At 40.5% G+C, this 15,407-nt stretch overlaps 1 protein-coding gene across 1 annotated transcript in view; it reads right to left on the bottom strand.

The window, feature by feature from the left end:
* LOC136029977 (ATP-citrate synthase-like) overlaps positions 1-15,407 on the bottom strand; it is a gene marked incomplete in the record, with an annotated part of 137,702 nt that overhangs the window by 114,915 nt on the left and 7,380 nt on the right. Inside the window, 1 exon segment of the mRNA XM_065708550.1 lies at positions 2,280-2,440. Within this exon segment, the coding sequence (XP_065564622.1) occupies positions 2,280-2,432 (153 nt within the window).

Consider the following 15,407-nt stretch of genomic DNA (forward strand, 5'->3'; position numbering starts at 1 on the left):
CCCCCCCAAACCAAAAAAAATCCCCCTGAAAACGTCTGTACACTTCTTAGTAACCATTACTATATGTACACACAGGTCAAAGATTGTAACTTGCAGCCCCTCCCACGGGGACTGCGGGGGAGCAAGTCGTCCCCAAAGACATAGTTATTGAGTTTTTCGATTATGGTGAATAGAATGGCTATCTCAGAATTTTGATCAGGTAACTTTGGGGAAAAATGACCGTGGGAGGGAGCCTAGGTGCCCTCCAATTTCCCATCGCCCCTGGAAAAAAAAAACAAATAAACACGCATCCGTGATTTGTCTTCTGGCACAAAATGCGAAATTCCACATTTTTATAGATTGGGGCTTGAAACTTCTACAACAAGGTTCTCTGTTACGCTGAATCTGATGGTGTGATTTTCGTTAAGATCGTATGACTTTCAGGGGGTGTTTCCCCCTATTTTCTAAAATGAGGCAAATATTTTCAGGCTCGTAATTTTTGATGGGTAAGACTATTCTTGATGAAACTTATATATTTAAAATCAGCATTAAAATGCCATTCTTTTGATATAACTATTGGTATCAAAATTCCATTTTTTTAGAGTTTCGTTACTATTGAGCCTAGTCGCTCCTTACTACAGTTCGTTACCACGAACTGTTTAAAAATGTGGAATTTTGTATTTTTTGTCAGAAGGCAGATCACGGATACGTGTTTATTTTTTTTTTATTTTTTTTTTCCAGGGGTGATCGTATCGACCCAGTGGTCCTAGAATGTTGCGATAGGGTTCATTCTAACGGAAATGAAAAGTTCTAGTGCCCTTTTTAAGTGACTAAAAAAATCGGAGGGCGCCTAGGCCCCCGTCGCACGCTAATTATTTTCCCAAAGTCAACGGATCAAAATTCTGAGATAGCCATTTTATTCAGCGTAGTCGACAATCCTTACAACTATGCCGTTTGGGATGACCTACTCCCCCACAGTCCCCGAGGGAGGGGCTACAGGTTACTAACATTGACCAGTGCTTACATATAGTAATGGTTATTGGGAAGTGTACAGACGTTTTCTGGGGCGTTTTCATTTGGTTGGGGGCAGGGGTTGAGAAGAGGGGGATATGTTGGGGGAACTTTTCACGGAGGAATTTGTCATCGGGGAAGAAAATTTCCATGAAGGGAGCGCAGGATTTTCTAGCATTATTTAAAAAAACAATGAAAAAATAAATATGGCAAAGTTTTTCAACTGAAAGGAACAGAATATCCCTGTTATTATTTTCTTGTAAATATTAATTCCTGTAAATATTCCATAATAATTTCTGTTAAAAGGAACAGAAATTATTACGCATATGAGGGGCTCACCTCCTAATACCTTGCTCTTTACGTTAAAGAATTTTTGGAAATTTCAACCATTTATTTTACGGCTTTTGTTATTCAGGGGTCATTCTTAAGAAATTGGGACAAAATTTAAGCTTTAGCGTGAAGAGTGAGGTACTGACGAGGGGGTGAACCCCTTCATATATGCAATAAAAATATGAGAATACAGAAGTTTCTTTACGTAAGCTAATTTGTAAGTTGCGTATATCTTTAACTAATAAAATTTATTTTTACTTAAATTTTAAGTAAAAAATTAAAAATATTAAAGAATTTTTAAAAAAATTTAAATCTTAGAATTTAAAATTTTTATTTTACTTTAACTAATAAAATTTTATTTTTACCCAGCCAAATATATTACTATTTCTCGGCTTAAACATCTCACCAAAGGAAGCTGTCAATCAAAACCTTCGACGAGACTTGATAATTGGTGCTATTTGAAGTTTTGACAACCAACGGTCTCTAGAGAATTAAAACACAGAAGGCTAACCTCACTTCAATTTTGAAGCTCGATGTTTTCAAGTTCACTTAATCACGGCCTTAAGCTATAGATTTGAGCAGAAACAGCTAACATTTTACAAAGAGAGGCCACATGATTTTTCCCCAGAGGAGTAGAGTGGGGGAATGAAATGCCAAAAAATTTGGTTCAGGCCATTATTTTCACGCCCCTCCCCCAAGAGAATGGAGCTGTATACATCCATGAGTATGCAATAGTAATGGGCGAACACAACCATAATTTTGCAGAGGGAAAGGTGGATTAGACGCCGAATGATATTATTTTATGCTATTTTTCGATATTTTGGGGAGGATTTATACTTTCAAATAATCTTTGAGGGGAAGTCAATCATGTGCGCCGATACGAGATGAGTCACTAAATTTTTCAAAGGTACAAAACGAACTTTTGGATTGGCCTACATAAAAACAACGGTATAGCTTACCCCAGTCGAAAGCCATGACTCAGTCTCAACTAATTCGTTCCAGCTAGTTTCGTCTGCAACGGTGGCAAATTTACATTTCGCAAAACTTCCATCCGGAAGGAATCGATTCAGTAAATCCTTTCCAGTTGCTTCTCGTATTGCTCTTGCCGACATTATTCAGTCTAAAATGAAATAATGAGATGCTTACAACTGAATTACTAAAAGCAGACTGATACCTTTTCGTCAAGACCTCTTTTCCACAATCAATTTAAAGAGCGCAGCCTCTAGTTTAGTAGAGATAAGACCAAAAGTTCTCATAAAAATCAATGGGAAACACCATAGGATTTCCCAGCATTTTGTACAGTGTATAATCTCGGCTTAATTTGGGAAATTATAAAAAAAATATTGAAGCGACAGAAAAATCCAAGAGAGTAGATGCTGCTTTACTATAAGATTTCAATAATCTGGTTTATATTTTTAGACAATTTCGAAACATGTTATAAAAGTGAATAGCACAAAATTTGTTCTCGATTCACCGTCCAGAATTTTGCTCGGTGGTGTCGGTTGGGTGGAAAGGATATTTCCAAAGAGTTTCTCGAAAAATACGTATATTTGGCTTTCTCCCTTCCCTGTAGATTTTGAATTACTTTTTGACATTTTTATTGAAAATGCCTTTTCTTTGTATTTTCATTGAAAACACAGAAAAACACCAAAACTGCCTCCATCCCTAGGTTTTGAAAATGCATTATACCCTCTCCCTAAAGTCCCCGAATTTACACCACTGTTTTTGCAAAGAAAAAAATGGGAAGAGACGGGTTAATGTTACCCCCACCCCACCTTCGGGTTTTCGACAATGGCAATTTCAATGGTATACATTCTGTTTCAGTCGGATACTATTTTCTGGAAGGGGTGGTAGGCTCTTTTTAAAAGTTGTTTTATCTCCTAATTGCTTCACCATGCAATCAAAAATTACTGCATAATTATTTTGAATGAAAATTGCTATTTTGAAAACAATAATCCATGGTAAACATTGATTGTTATTAGACAATCAAACTGTTTGTGGTAACGAACTGTAAGTAAGAAGCGACCCGGTTCAATTGTAACCGAAACTAAAAAACAGAATTTTGACCCAATCCGATATTGATATACCGAATTGATATACCGAAAGAATCGGCTTATTACGCTAATTCCAAATACATAAATTTCATTAAGTTTAGACTTTCCCATCAAAGGCTACAAGCCTGAGGAAATTTGCATGATTTTCGAAAAAGTGGGAAAGAACCCCTAAAAGTCAAAGGATCTTGATTACAATAAATAACCGAGTCAAACTCAAAACGAACAAAAATTGACACGAGTGGGGCTGACAACCCCGTGCCTTCTCAAGACCATAGCATAATTTGTACTTTACTGAAAATAAAACTAATGACCGTGAATTGTCGATTTAATATACGTAAACCGATATTTACTCCTTAAAGTATTCATGATTTTTTACTTATTAAAGTAAATGAGTTTGACTCGGTTATTTATTGTAATTTCTGTTCGTTTTGAGCTTCCTTTAATTATTGATGGTGATTTGAGGTAGCTTTACGCTTGGAAGGTTATTAGGCTTTATTTCTGTTCTTTTTTGGCTTAGCGGAGCTCTTTACTTTTTCTGATAAACTTGTTTTGTGGAAAAAGTTTTTAAATTAATTTATATTGTCTTTTTTATTGACATAGTCTATTTCATGGGAAAAAATAATAATGCAGATTTTTCGTTTTATTTCTATATGAATCCATAGTTTGGCACATTTGTATGTTGGAGAAACTTTAAAAAAAAAAAATTAATCCTGACACAAATAATATTGTTTAATTTAATTTTATACCTCATTAGGTTGACCAGAAAAATAAAATTTAATATCATTCACGAAAAATTCTATCCATGGTCATTGATATTCTGGATTCATTTACACTCTTTTGATTTATTTCAATTGTAAGAGAAGAAGTAGTAACAGTAGTAGCCCCAAAAGTTTCAAATTAATACCCCTAGTTGTTGTCGATATATTGCTGGGTTTTTTTTATTGGCAATCATGCACACAGTGCCTTTTGATTTAGTTTTAAACCAAAATTCAGTTTCAAACTGAGACTGGGAGGAGGGCTGCTTGTCCTCCAATCTCTTTTTACTCTTACAAAAAGCACTAAAACTTTTAATCTGGAGCCAAATTAGTTCCTTTAAAAGTTCCAATGATATTTCTAGCTATTATAGAGCGCACTGCATATGATATTGCTTATATGTCCTTTTGAAAACCTACATGCATATACTTTTTTCCTTTAATTGAAATTCCCCCCAAACATTCTATAAAAGTTTCCCCTTTACACCCTTATCGTTTTTAATTACAGTGACTGTAGTGGTGGTATTAATAGTCTATGTGTTGCCTTTTGGTGATTTGAACATTATTCTCATCAAGTCCTGGAAGTTTTGACTTTATACAATGAGCTGTTGCTATGATACTGCTGATATATTCTTTCGATAATTTGTATATTTATATATATTTGGGTGATTTTCATCTTAATGCTCTTAGCATTACAAATTGAAGCAGCAGTAGTAGTAAATACAGCACTGGTAGTAGCATTAGCAGTAGGATGCACATACTTCCTTTTGTTCAACTGATTTTCCCTTTTAAGCATTTTCTAAAAGTTCCAACTTAATACCAAGTCCAATTTTGAGACACGCTAAGTTGAAAATATGCATGCACATAGAGTCTTTTGATTTAGTTCGAACTTCTCAGTATTTCAAATATAGTACTGTGGTTGTAGTACTAGCAGAAGTGAAAGCAGTAGTAACGGTGGTAGTTGCAGTAGCAGTAGCGTACAGATATTACCTTTTTGGTGAATTGATAGTCTTCCTCATTATTTCCTGAAGGTCCCAAATTAACATAATCAGTCATTCCTGTATTACCCTCCTTTGACAGCCCATATACAGTAACACATAGCTTGTTCTAATTTAGTTCAATTCTTCCCTCAACCTTCTCTAAAGTCTCACCTATATACCCTTTGTCTTTTTGGAAAGTAAAGGTCAAACATGCATACCTTTCTCATTAACATATACTATATGTAAACAATGAAAGAATTGCCTAACTTACATCCCCTGTTCTGGGGGCTGTGAGGGGGTTGACGTCCCCAAAGGCATAACTACAGGATCTTTCAACAATACCGAAGAAAGTAGACATCTCAACAATTTGATTGGGTGTTTGTTTTGGAAAAAGATGGCCGTGGAAAGGGGGGGGGGCTGATTATCCTCAATTTACGTTTGACTCCTAAAAAAGAGCAGTTTAACTTCTAAATTCCAATCAAAGGAGCCCTATTCAAAGTTTACACGACCACCCATTCCATAAAAACTTTATATGCCTTCGAAGTATAACTTATAACCCTAGCTCCCAGTTCCGGAGGGGCTCTTTCAATCCCGATGGCCTTTTTATATGATCTTTAGACTATTCTGAACAAAATGACTATCTCAAATTGCTATCGGACGGATTTTTGGATTGGAAGACGTGGGTTAAGGTTAGTTACCCTCCCATCACTTTTGACTCTTGAAAATGACATTAGAACTTACGATTTTCAATTGCATGAGCTACATCTGAAATTTATACGACCACACTTTCCATAAAAACCTTATAGCCCTTACCCTTAAGGCCGTGAGGCGGGAGGGGAGTTGTCATCCCCAAAAACATAGTAACTCGACCTTTCAAATATGCTTTAAAATGGCTAAAAATATGCTTTAAAAATATTGATTGGATGTGTTTGAGGAAATAATGGGCGAGAGGGGGCTGGTTGCCCACCAATCACTTTTTACTACTACAAGGGAACTAAAACTTTCAATTTCCAATACAATGATCCCCCTACGTTTATTCGACCACCCTTTCCATTAAAACCTTATATACTTCCAGGGCACAACTTATAACCCTCCTATCACTGCAATCACTTTCAACTACTAAAAAGGGCACTAGCCCTTTCAATTTCCAATCGAATGGGTCCCTTTTGAAGTTTCTACTAAGAGTCCTAGTCTACAAAAATAATAATTCACTGTGCCCACCTCACTTTTTACTCACAGGCAGCAGCACTATTGTGCTGCCTGTGATACAATCTAGGTGTCCATTTGATCCATCTTCTGGCTACCCCACATCACGCAATCACATTCACTTACTCCTAGCCTTAGGGAATAACTATTTTTAACATTAACTTTCATACCTATTCTAGCACCCCGAACTCACAAAAATCTCTGGAAGTCCATTCATTTTGCAAACACTTTCTTACAGGATCCATAAATCAGGTCTAGGAGTTTAACCCCCTTCCGCGCGGAAAATACCGCCCAAGGCTGGATGGTCTCCAATCGCTTTCAACTTAAAACTTTTTTGGTGTAATGAGCACCCTCCGCAGTTTTTGCGACTATGACGTGGAGGTAGAGATGGGGAAGGGAAAGTTCTCCCCCTATAGGGAATAAATTCTACTCATTTTGGGGTTTAACGTTACTTTTTACTTTCGTAATAGCAGCGTAGACCAGAAATATTCCCACAAATCAAGAGGGATTAAACATCAATTCCACATTTTTGATGCGTTATCATATTTCTACCTCCACCCTCCCTCTTCCCTCCCTTAGAACTTTTTCTATATTTACCTGAAGACTCGATGAGAGTTGAGATGTTTTGGCATTAAAATGCAAACTTTGAGGTTTCTCCCTCATTGTAAAAGTTCCAAGTGTTTTTTTCTTGTTTTGTAATTTGTCCATTGCTTACAGATAGTATCTGTTATTGGGAAACATACCGACAGTTTTCGCGTAGGAGTTTTCTCCAGGGGGGGGATTATCTGGAGTAATCTTCAGAGGGAAAGATTTTTTTGGGAAAGAGTTACCCTGAATTCTTGTACAGAATTCTTCTTATTTGCCTTTGGATGAACAATTTTACATATGGAGAGTATTTTACGGTGGAATTTTCTAAGAAATTTTTTTCAGCGGGGATCAATTTTTTCTGGCAAAATTTTTCCATGAAAAAATGTGGTTAATGTCCACATAGATGCTGCAAGATGACACCTCTTTTTGCAGAAACATGCTTCTGGCGTTTATTCTAAACGCCTTTATTCTTGGTGGTGGGTGGAGTTCGTCCGGAATGAAGCAGACCTTGGTCTGCTGACCACGTACCACTGGATATGGGGGAATCGCCTAACTAAACGCTCCACGTAAAGGGTGGCCTTGACCTCACAAGGTGGGTGGAGCCCACCCCAGAGACACTCAATAGTTAGACTCTAGCTAATCAGGTCTCAGGCCTAGGGTCGGTTGGGGTTGCGACCCTCCAACCGAACCTATTTGCAACGAATAGCGATGTTATTGCCTCGGATGATCGATCTTCTTTTTACCCTTCAAGACTTCAGCATGTCCCCGGACCAAAATTTGACCATCGTTTGAATCTGATTGAACAAGGTGGTCTCCGCCTGGCCACCTGGAACGTTCTGACCCTTAACTTCCCTGGAGCAAACTCAATGCTTGCGCTAGAACTCAGCGTTTTGGCGTGGCTGTAGCAGGCGTAACTGAAGCTCGCCTTATAGGAAACGACTCTGAAAACATCGGTGAAGGCTATCACCTAAACTGGTCGGGTGACCAGAGAACCAAAACTAATGGAGTCGCACTTGTGCTAAACTCTCGGACCAGGGGGTGCCTCCTTTCTTACGAGCAAATTTCAGACAGGATACTAACAGCACAAATCCAGCACAAACATGGAAAATGGACCATTATTGTCTGCTACGCCCCAACAAACCAAGCCTCAGATAAAGTGAAAGATCGTTTTTACGCAATAGCTGTCTAGCATCCTAGCAAAAGTATCCCCTCATGATGTTTTAACCCTTCTTGGCGACTTCAACGGCACTGTCAGAGATACAGACGGTGTTTGGAACAGTGTTCTAGGATGGCGACTTCAACGGCACTGTCAGAGATACAGACGGTGTTTGGAACAGTGTTCTAGGACCTGTAACACCCGACTGCTTGAACGACAATGGGCTAAGGCTCCTTCAGCTGTGCAACATGCACGATCTCGTGATCACCAACACCCTTTTTCAAAGGAAAGACGTTCACAAATATAACTGGTATAGCAATGACGGACGAACAAGAAAGATGTTAGACTACATAATCGTGTCCCGACGCTGGCGTTCCTCTATAACTAATTGCCGAACTTACAGAAGTGCAGAATTGGGAAACACCGACCACAGGCTTGTCGTGGTCAAAAAAGTCCTGGATATCGCAGGAAACTCTAGATATTATTGAACAGCGTCGCAAAGCACGCCTAGCGAAGGACATGGTTACCTACAGACGTCTAAATGGCGTAAGAAATAAATTCCTCCACAGAGACAGAAAGCTGTTCACCGAAAAAAAGGCCACTGATCTCGAGGAGGCCGCCAGAAAGGGTGACACATGCGCTTTATACAAAAACCTTCGGGATCTTACAGATGGAAAGCCATCCTCTCTAGGCCCTATCATATCTAACGATGGAAATATTATCACTGACGAGAGCGCTCAGCTGTCCGCCTGGAAGGATCACTTCTCTTCACTTCTAACACTGGACTATGCTAGCCAGCCCGACCCTGACCTTCTTCAAGTTGCATCCAACACCCCTGAGGCCCCGAGTGCAAGTGTACACCACCCCTTCACCTCTACAGAAATCTTGAATTCTCTGAAACGGATGAAAAACAACCGAGCCCCAGGAGTCTGTGGTATCCCTTCAGAACTGCTGAAATATGGTGGGTCGGCGACCCTTCTCTGGCTCCAAGTACTGTTTTCATAGTATTTTGTACAGAATGGATTCCAAAAGACCGGCGAGCGGGCATCATTCTGCCACTCTGGAAACGGAAAGGCAGTCGCAGAATCTGCTCCAACTATCGTGGCATCACACTCCTCTCTGTGCCCGGGAAGCTCTTCGTTTATGACCCTCCTGGACCGCTGTACCACTTTCCTCAGAAGCCAAAGAAGAATTCAACAGGCTGGCTTCGTGCCAGCAAGGTCCACCGTGGAGCAAATATTAACAATGCGGCAGCTGATAGAAAAGACTCGAGAATTTCAACAAAAAGCATATGTTGCGTTTGTGGATTTCAAGGCTGCTTTCGATTCTGTCGACCGGCAATCACTCTGGCTAATATCGAAAACAGCGGGACTACCAGCGAAGTACTGCAACCTTTTCGGGCGGCTCCACGAAGGGACTGAGAGCTGCGTGCAAGTCAATGGCAGACGCAGCTCATCTTTTGAAATCAATACTGGAGTCCGTCATGGTTGTGCTGCTGCCCCAGAACTATTTAATTGTGTCATCGACTACATTATGACTAGGACCATAAACCGCCTCCAGTTTGGGTTGCATTACGGTGATAGAGTACTTTCATACGCTGACTATGCTGATGACCTTGCTCTTGTCTCCGATTCACCGTCGAAGCTCACAGAAGCCCTACAAATCCTTGCTGATGAAGCCTTAAAGATAGGGCTGTCGATTAATTGGCAGAAGACAAAAGTGATGTTTGTTGAACCCCATAATTCGCCGCGTTCCCCGCCAGTCCTAATGGTCGGTGACAAACCAGCTGATATTGTTGAGGAATTTACATACCTTGGCTCTATCCTCTCAAATGACGGATTAATCCTTAAAGATCTAGTGCACCGAATTGCCAAAGCCTCAGTAGTAGTGGGAGGACTAAGTGCCATTTGGAGGAAACCTTCTATCAGCCGTAGGACCAAGATGCGCATATACAATGCTTTGGTGGGATCCGTGCTTCTTTACGGAGCCCAAACTTGGCCGACCACTCAGTCTGTGCTTAGCACCGTAAATATAGCCCAAACAAAACACCTTCGTCGCATTGAAGGACTGCGCTGGCACGATTTTGTTAGCAACGAGAAACTCCTGGCGTTAACTGGTCAAACGCCCTTCTCAGTTCAACTCGCCCAACGAACACTACGCTGGTACGGGCATCTCCTTCGCACGCCCCCCGACACTCCGCACGAACGATTTTTGACTTTGATCCCGTGCCACACGGCGGGAAACGCCCAAGGGGTCGTCCCCCAACCAGATGGAAGGACACGACAGGTGCCTTCTTAGTCATGGCAAATATTCAAGAGGATGTCCACATCCTTGCAAGAGACCGGTCCAAATGGAGGCACCAGGTAGCATCACTCTCGACGCCGGAAGCATTTCGGCAGGAGCATTAGGTCAAGTAATCTAAATCAACTTGGTCACTACTAGGACACTAAGACTCCCTCCCACCTCAACACCAATAGTAATGGCATAGACTGAATGTATATGTGGAAACTAAATAGAATTAGAGAACAAGTCTCAAAAACTTATTTGGTTTTCATCTGAAGGCTCAGTGAGGCTTAGAAAATTAGGCCATTGAAAGGTACTCCTTTTGGAATATTACCCCCCCCCTCCCTAGACAAATATCTCCACGCCTTATTAATAACAGATCAATTCATTTTGAAGCAAATCACTTCAGTTAAATAAAGGATTAAAATAAACACTAGACATTTTTTTATGCAATAAGAAGGGAGGCATCACAATGCAGAGCCACTGTTGACATTACTCACATTTTTCATTGGAAAAACCTTGCCAGACAATTTGATCCCCGTTGAATTTAAATTCTTCTAAAAAGTTTTCTCACCATTGAAAACTCCTATAAACAATCCCCACTACCCTGCTGAAAACTCCTCTAGACAATCCCCACTCCCTCTGCTGAAATCTCATGTACGAAAAATATCCGTGCCCAATAGCAAATACTATCTGTAAGCAATGGACGAATTAAAAAACTTAAAAAGGCACTTAAACGTCAACAATGGGTCCTCTAATTATTTTATAGTTAGGGAGTGAGAGAGAAACCTCAAAGGGTGCATTTTAACGCCAAAACATCCCAGATTGTAATCAAGTCTTCAGATAAATACAGCATTAGTTCTAAGGGAGAGAAAAAGGGCGGTTGGTGGTAGTTTGCCAGGACTTCTGTTTGATAGGGGAGATTTTTCGGGGGGTGTACAAAAAACTTTAAAAAACATCCAAAATGTTAAATTGATATTTACTCCCTTCTGGGAATATTTCTGGTCTACATTGCTATTACGAAAGTAAAGAAAATAATAACTATTATGAAAGTAAATTAAACCCCAAAATGAGCAGATCTTATAGAGGGAGACTGCCACTTCCTCGTCCATACCTCCACCTCATGGTTGCAGAAACTTCGGTGGGTACTAATTACACCAGAAATTGAAAAACAAGCACAAAGTAGAAACAATAAGGACAATCTTTTCAAGACAGTGGAAATCAATTCAGTGGATAGTGGAAATCAATTCAATTGATTTCCACTGTCTTGAAAACATTTTCCCTATTGTTTCTACTTTGTGTTTGTTTTCTATGGAAAAGCAGTGTGGTCTTGGTCACTATTTTCGACCAGAAATTGAGACCTCTAGTCCTTGTTTTGTAAGTCGAAAGTGATTAGAGGGGGGAGGGGTGTTTTCAGAGGGGGTATTTTCCACGAGGGGGGGATAAACACTGGCTGTCACTTAAATCATCAGCATATCCTAAGTCCAGGTGAGCTTTACTTCCCCATTTGATCCTTTGTTCTTCCATTGCCATAGTTGTGCTTCTTAGGACTAAGTCCATTGAAATAATCCGTATAAATGGGATGGAATGCAAACCAGTTCAACTCATGGTTTAATGCGAAACCACATACCCACCTCATTTTCTACTCTTACCGCATCATTGTATTTATCCTCATGCATAGCACTAATAACTTTGATGTATTTGTCTGGTATACCATACAAGGGTAAGATCTTTGCTAAAGCTCGAGTATCAACTGAATCAAACAATCGCTCATAATCTATAAATTGAGGACTAAAGTTGTTTGATAACTCACGCCCTTCTCAATTATGAATCGAAGAGTGAAAATGTGGATGAAACACCTGAAGAATCCTGCCATGCGTGCTTGCATCTGTGTTTATTGCAGTGTCATGTTATATGCTTGCTTTGCTTACGCTTGCCTTTTAGTTTGATTATGCTTGCCTTTTTGTTATAGGTGCTTGGGCGTCAATATACCATTAAAGTCAACTGAAGATTTCGCATGGTGTCAGGAGTCATATAGTAAGCATGGACAGTACACCGCATCCATCCATTGATCGGTCATAACCCAACCTCAAATCAGCCTGGAAAAGGTTCAGACAACACCGCGAGCAAACGTTCTCAGGACCACTGGAACGAAAATCTAAAGCCGTCAAATGCTCTTACTTGATGATATGGATTGAAGAAAATGGGAGAGATATCTTCAGTACATGGGTACTAACAGCAGAAGAGACAAACAAGATAAATTTGGAGCCCATGTTGAACCCATCCCAAACCCAATAGTGAAAAGATTTACCTTCCACAAGCGAGACCAAGGAAATGAAAACATTGAACAATATTTGACTGACACACAAATTGATCGTGAAAGATTGTGAATTTGGCAGCAGCAGCGACAACATGATTCGAGATAGACTGGTTTTCGGAGTCAAAAACAGCAGAACCCAAGAAAAATTGTTGAGTGAGGGCAAAACATTGACTCTTGTCAGAGCCATTGACATTTGCCGTGCCATTGAATCAGTGCAGGAAACCCAAGCACAGATATCAGCAGCCAAACAACATCCATCACCAGTGATGAAACAAGAAATAGACGCTCTGCAGCGAAATCAAAACAACCAAGATTGCTACTTCTGTGGAGCACCAAACTACTCAAGAAATCACTAATGCCCAGCCAAGGGAAAAGCTTGTTCAAAATGCAACAAATTGAACCACTTCGCCAAAGTGTGCAAAAGCAAAGTGATAAATGGGATCAGCCAACAAGAGCCAGAAGAGAATGCAAGCGAATTCATGATAGACACTGTGAACAGTCTTCAAACACAACATCTGGATGGACCATCCCATTATCTGAGTTGTGGACCAGAATCTTAACTTGGTCTTTAAGATTGACACCGGAGCTAAAGCATATGTGCTCCCAACCAGTGGTTGATGATATGGGTTGGAGAAAAAGGGAGGGATATCTTCAGTACATGGGTACTAACAGTGGCATGGTTCCGAACCACAACTTCAACCGACCAGAGATGTGCTTACAAGCTACAAAGGAGAGAAACTGGAAGTCATGGGCATCATACAGTTGATAATCAGCTACAAAAATCGCGAGAACCAGATACATCCATTCTATGTGGTGAATACTGATCGCAAGCCTATCCTGAGCAGGAAGAAAATCAAGACATGAAACTGATCAAATTCATTCTCAACTTAACCAATGACAGCCCAGCTCCCATGATGAGAAATGAAACAGCCAACTTACTGAAGGAATACAAAGACGTTTTTGAAGGAGTAGTAAAACTTCCAGGGAAGTGCAAGATCAACTTGAAAGAAGGTGCAGTGCCCACAGTACAACCCCCCAAAAAGGGTCCCCTTTACCCTTCAAGAAAAACTCACGGAGGAATTGGACTGCCTTGAGTTGATGGGCATTATTGAGTAAATATCAAGGCCCACTGAATGGGTAAACTCAATAATAGTGGTCCAGAAGCTAGATCCCTCAGAATATGCTTAAACCCCCTTGGTCTTAATAAGTGGGTAAAACAGCCTCACTACCCAATGCCATCGTTTGACGATGTAGCATCCAAATGTTCAGAAACCAACAGGTTCTTCAAGCTAGATGCCAGAAATGGATATTGGTCCATGGAATTAGATGAAGAGTCATCACTCATAGCCACATTCAGTACATCCTTTGGCAAGTACAGATGGAAACGATACCCATTCGGAATCAAGTCGGCACAGGACGAGTTCCAAAGGAAAATGGAGGAAGTTTTCGAAGGCTTGGATATAGGTCTTATCATTGATGACATCGCTGGTACAGTAAAGGATGATGAAGACCATGATGCTAAGCAGAGAATGGTCTTGCAGCAAGCCAGAGAAAAAGGGGTCAAGTTTAATCAAGAAAAGTGCATTTTGATGCAGGAAGTATCCCCTACTTTGGGCACTTACTCACCACCAAAGGAACCAAGCAGACCCACAGAAAACCAAGGCGATTACCAACATTCCAGCATCAGAATCACACGACCAGCTACAGGTGTTACTCTTCATGTACAACTATCTAGCCAGATACATTCCGAACCTACCCAACCTCAATCATCCATTGCGAGAATTTTCGAAGTCCAAGATTTACGAATAGAGCCAACTCCACGAAAATGCAAGAAAACAAATCCAATCATCTATCTGCAAGAACCTTGCGTGCTTCGACCACACAAACAAGCACGTAGAAATCATAGTAGATGCTTCACAGCATGGGCTGGCAGCCCAACTAGTTATAGATGAGAAGACAGCAGCATTTGGATCACGGTCCCTCAGCAAAGCAGAAAAGCGATACTCAGAGATACAGAAAGAAATGGTGACTGTAACAAACGCCTGCAAACACTTCCGCCAGTACGTCCATGGAAGGACAGTCGCGATAAATAGTGACCACAAACCATTGGAATCGATATTGAAGAAATCCATATATAATGCTCCGCCAAGACTACAAAGAATGATGATAGCAATCCAGAATTATGACATACAATTAATATACCGCCCAGGATCAGAAATCCCAGCTGCAGATGCCCTGTCGAGATTGCACTTACAGGAAACAGATCCTGACACGCAATACGACTCTGAATTTGCAGTACTCAGCTTCCTTAAATCAGTCCCAATTCGAGATAGCAAAATCGAGCAAATTGCAGAGCAAAGAAGTAGTGACGGAGAACTGCAGCTACTTGTCAAAACCATCAGAACTGGCAGGCCAGATCATCGTCACGAATGCAATACTTCTATCCTCAAGTACTGGAACCATCGCGACGAGCTAACTTACCTAGATGGCCTTATCGGGGTGACAAAATATTAATCCCTGCCACATTACAAAGTGAAATACTGGAGCAACTACACGCTTCACATCTGGGCACGGTCAAAAACAAAGAACGAGCAAGGATGGTTGTATTCTGACCTAACATTACCAAAGGCATTGAGAACATGATTGGAAGCTATAATACATGTGCTTCCATGACACACAACCCAGCCAGAGAAAGCATGATAGCCTCTCCAATTCCCACATACCCATTTGAACATGTAGGAACTGACA

The sequence above is a fragment of the Artemia franciscana genome, chromosome 1 (assembly GCF_032884065.1).
Source record: "Artemia franciscana chromosome 1, ASM3288406v1, whole genome shotgun sequence".
NCBI classification, from domain to species: domain Eukaryota; kingdom Metazoa; phylum Arthropoda; class Branchiopoda; order Anostraca; family Artemiidae; genus Artemia; species Artemia franciscana.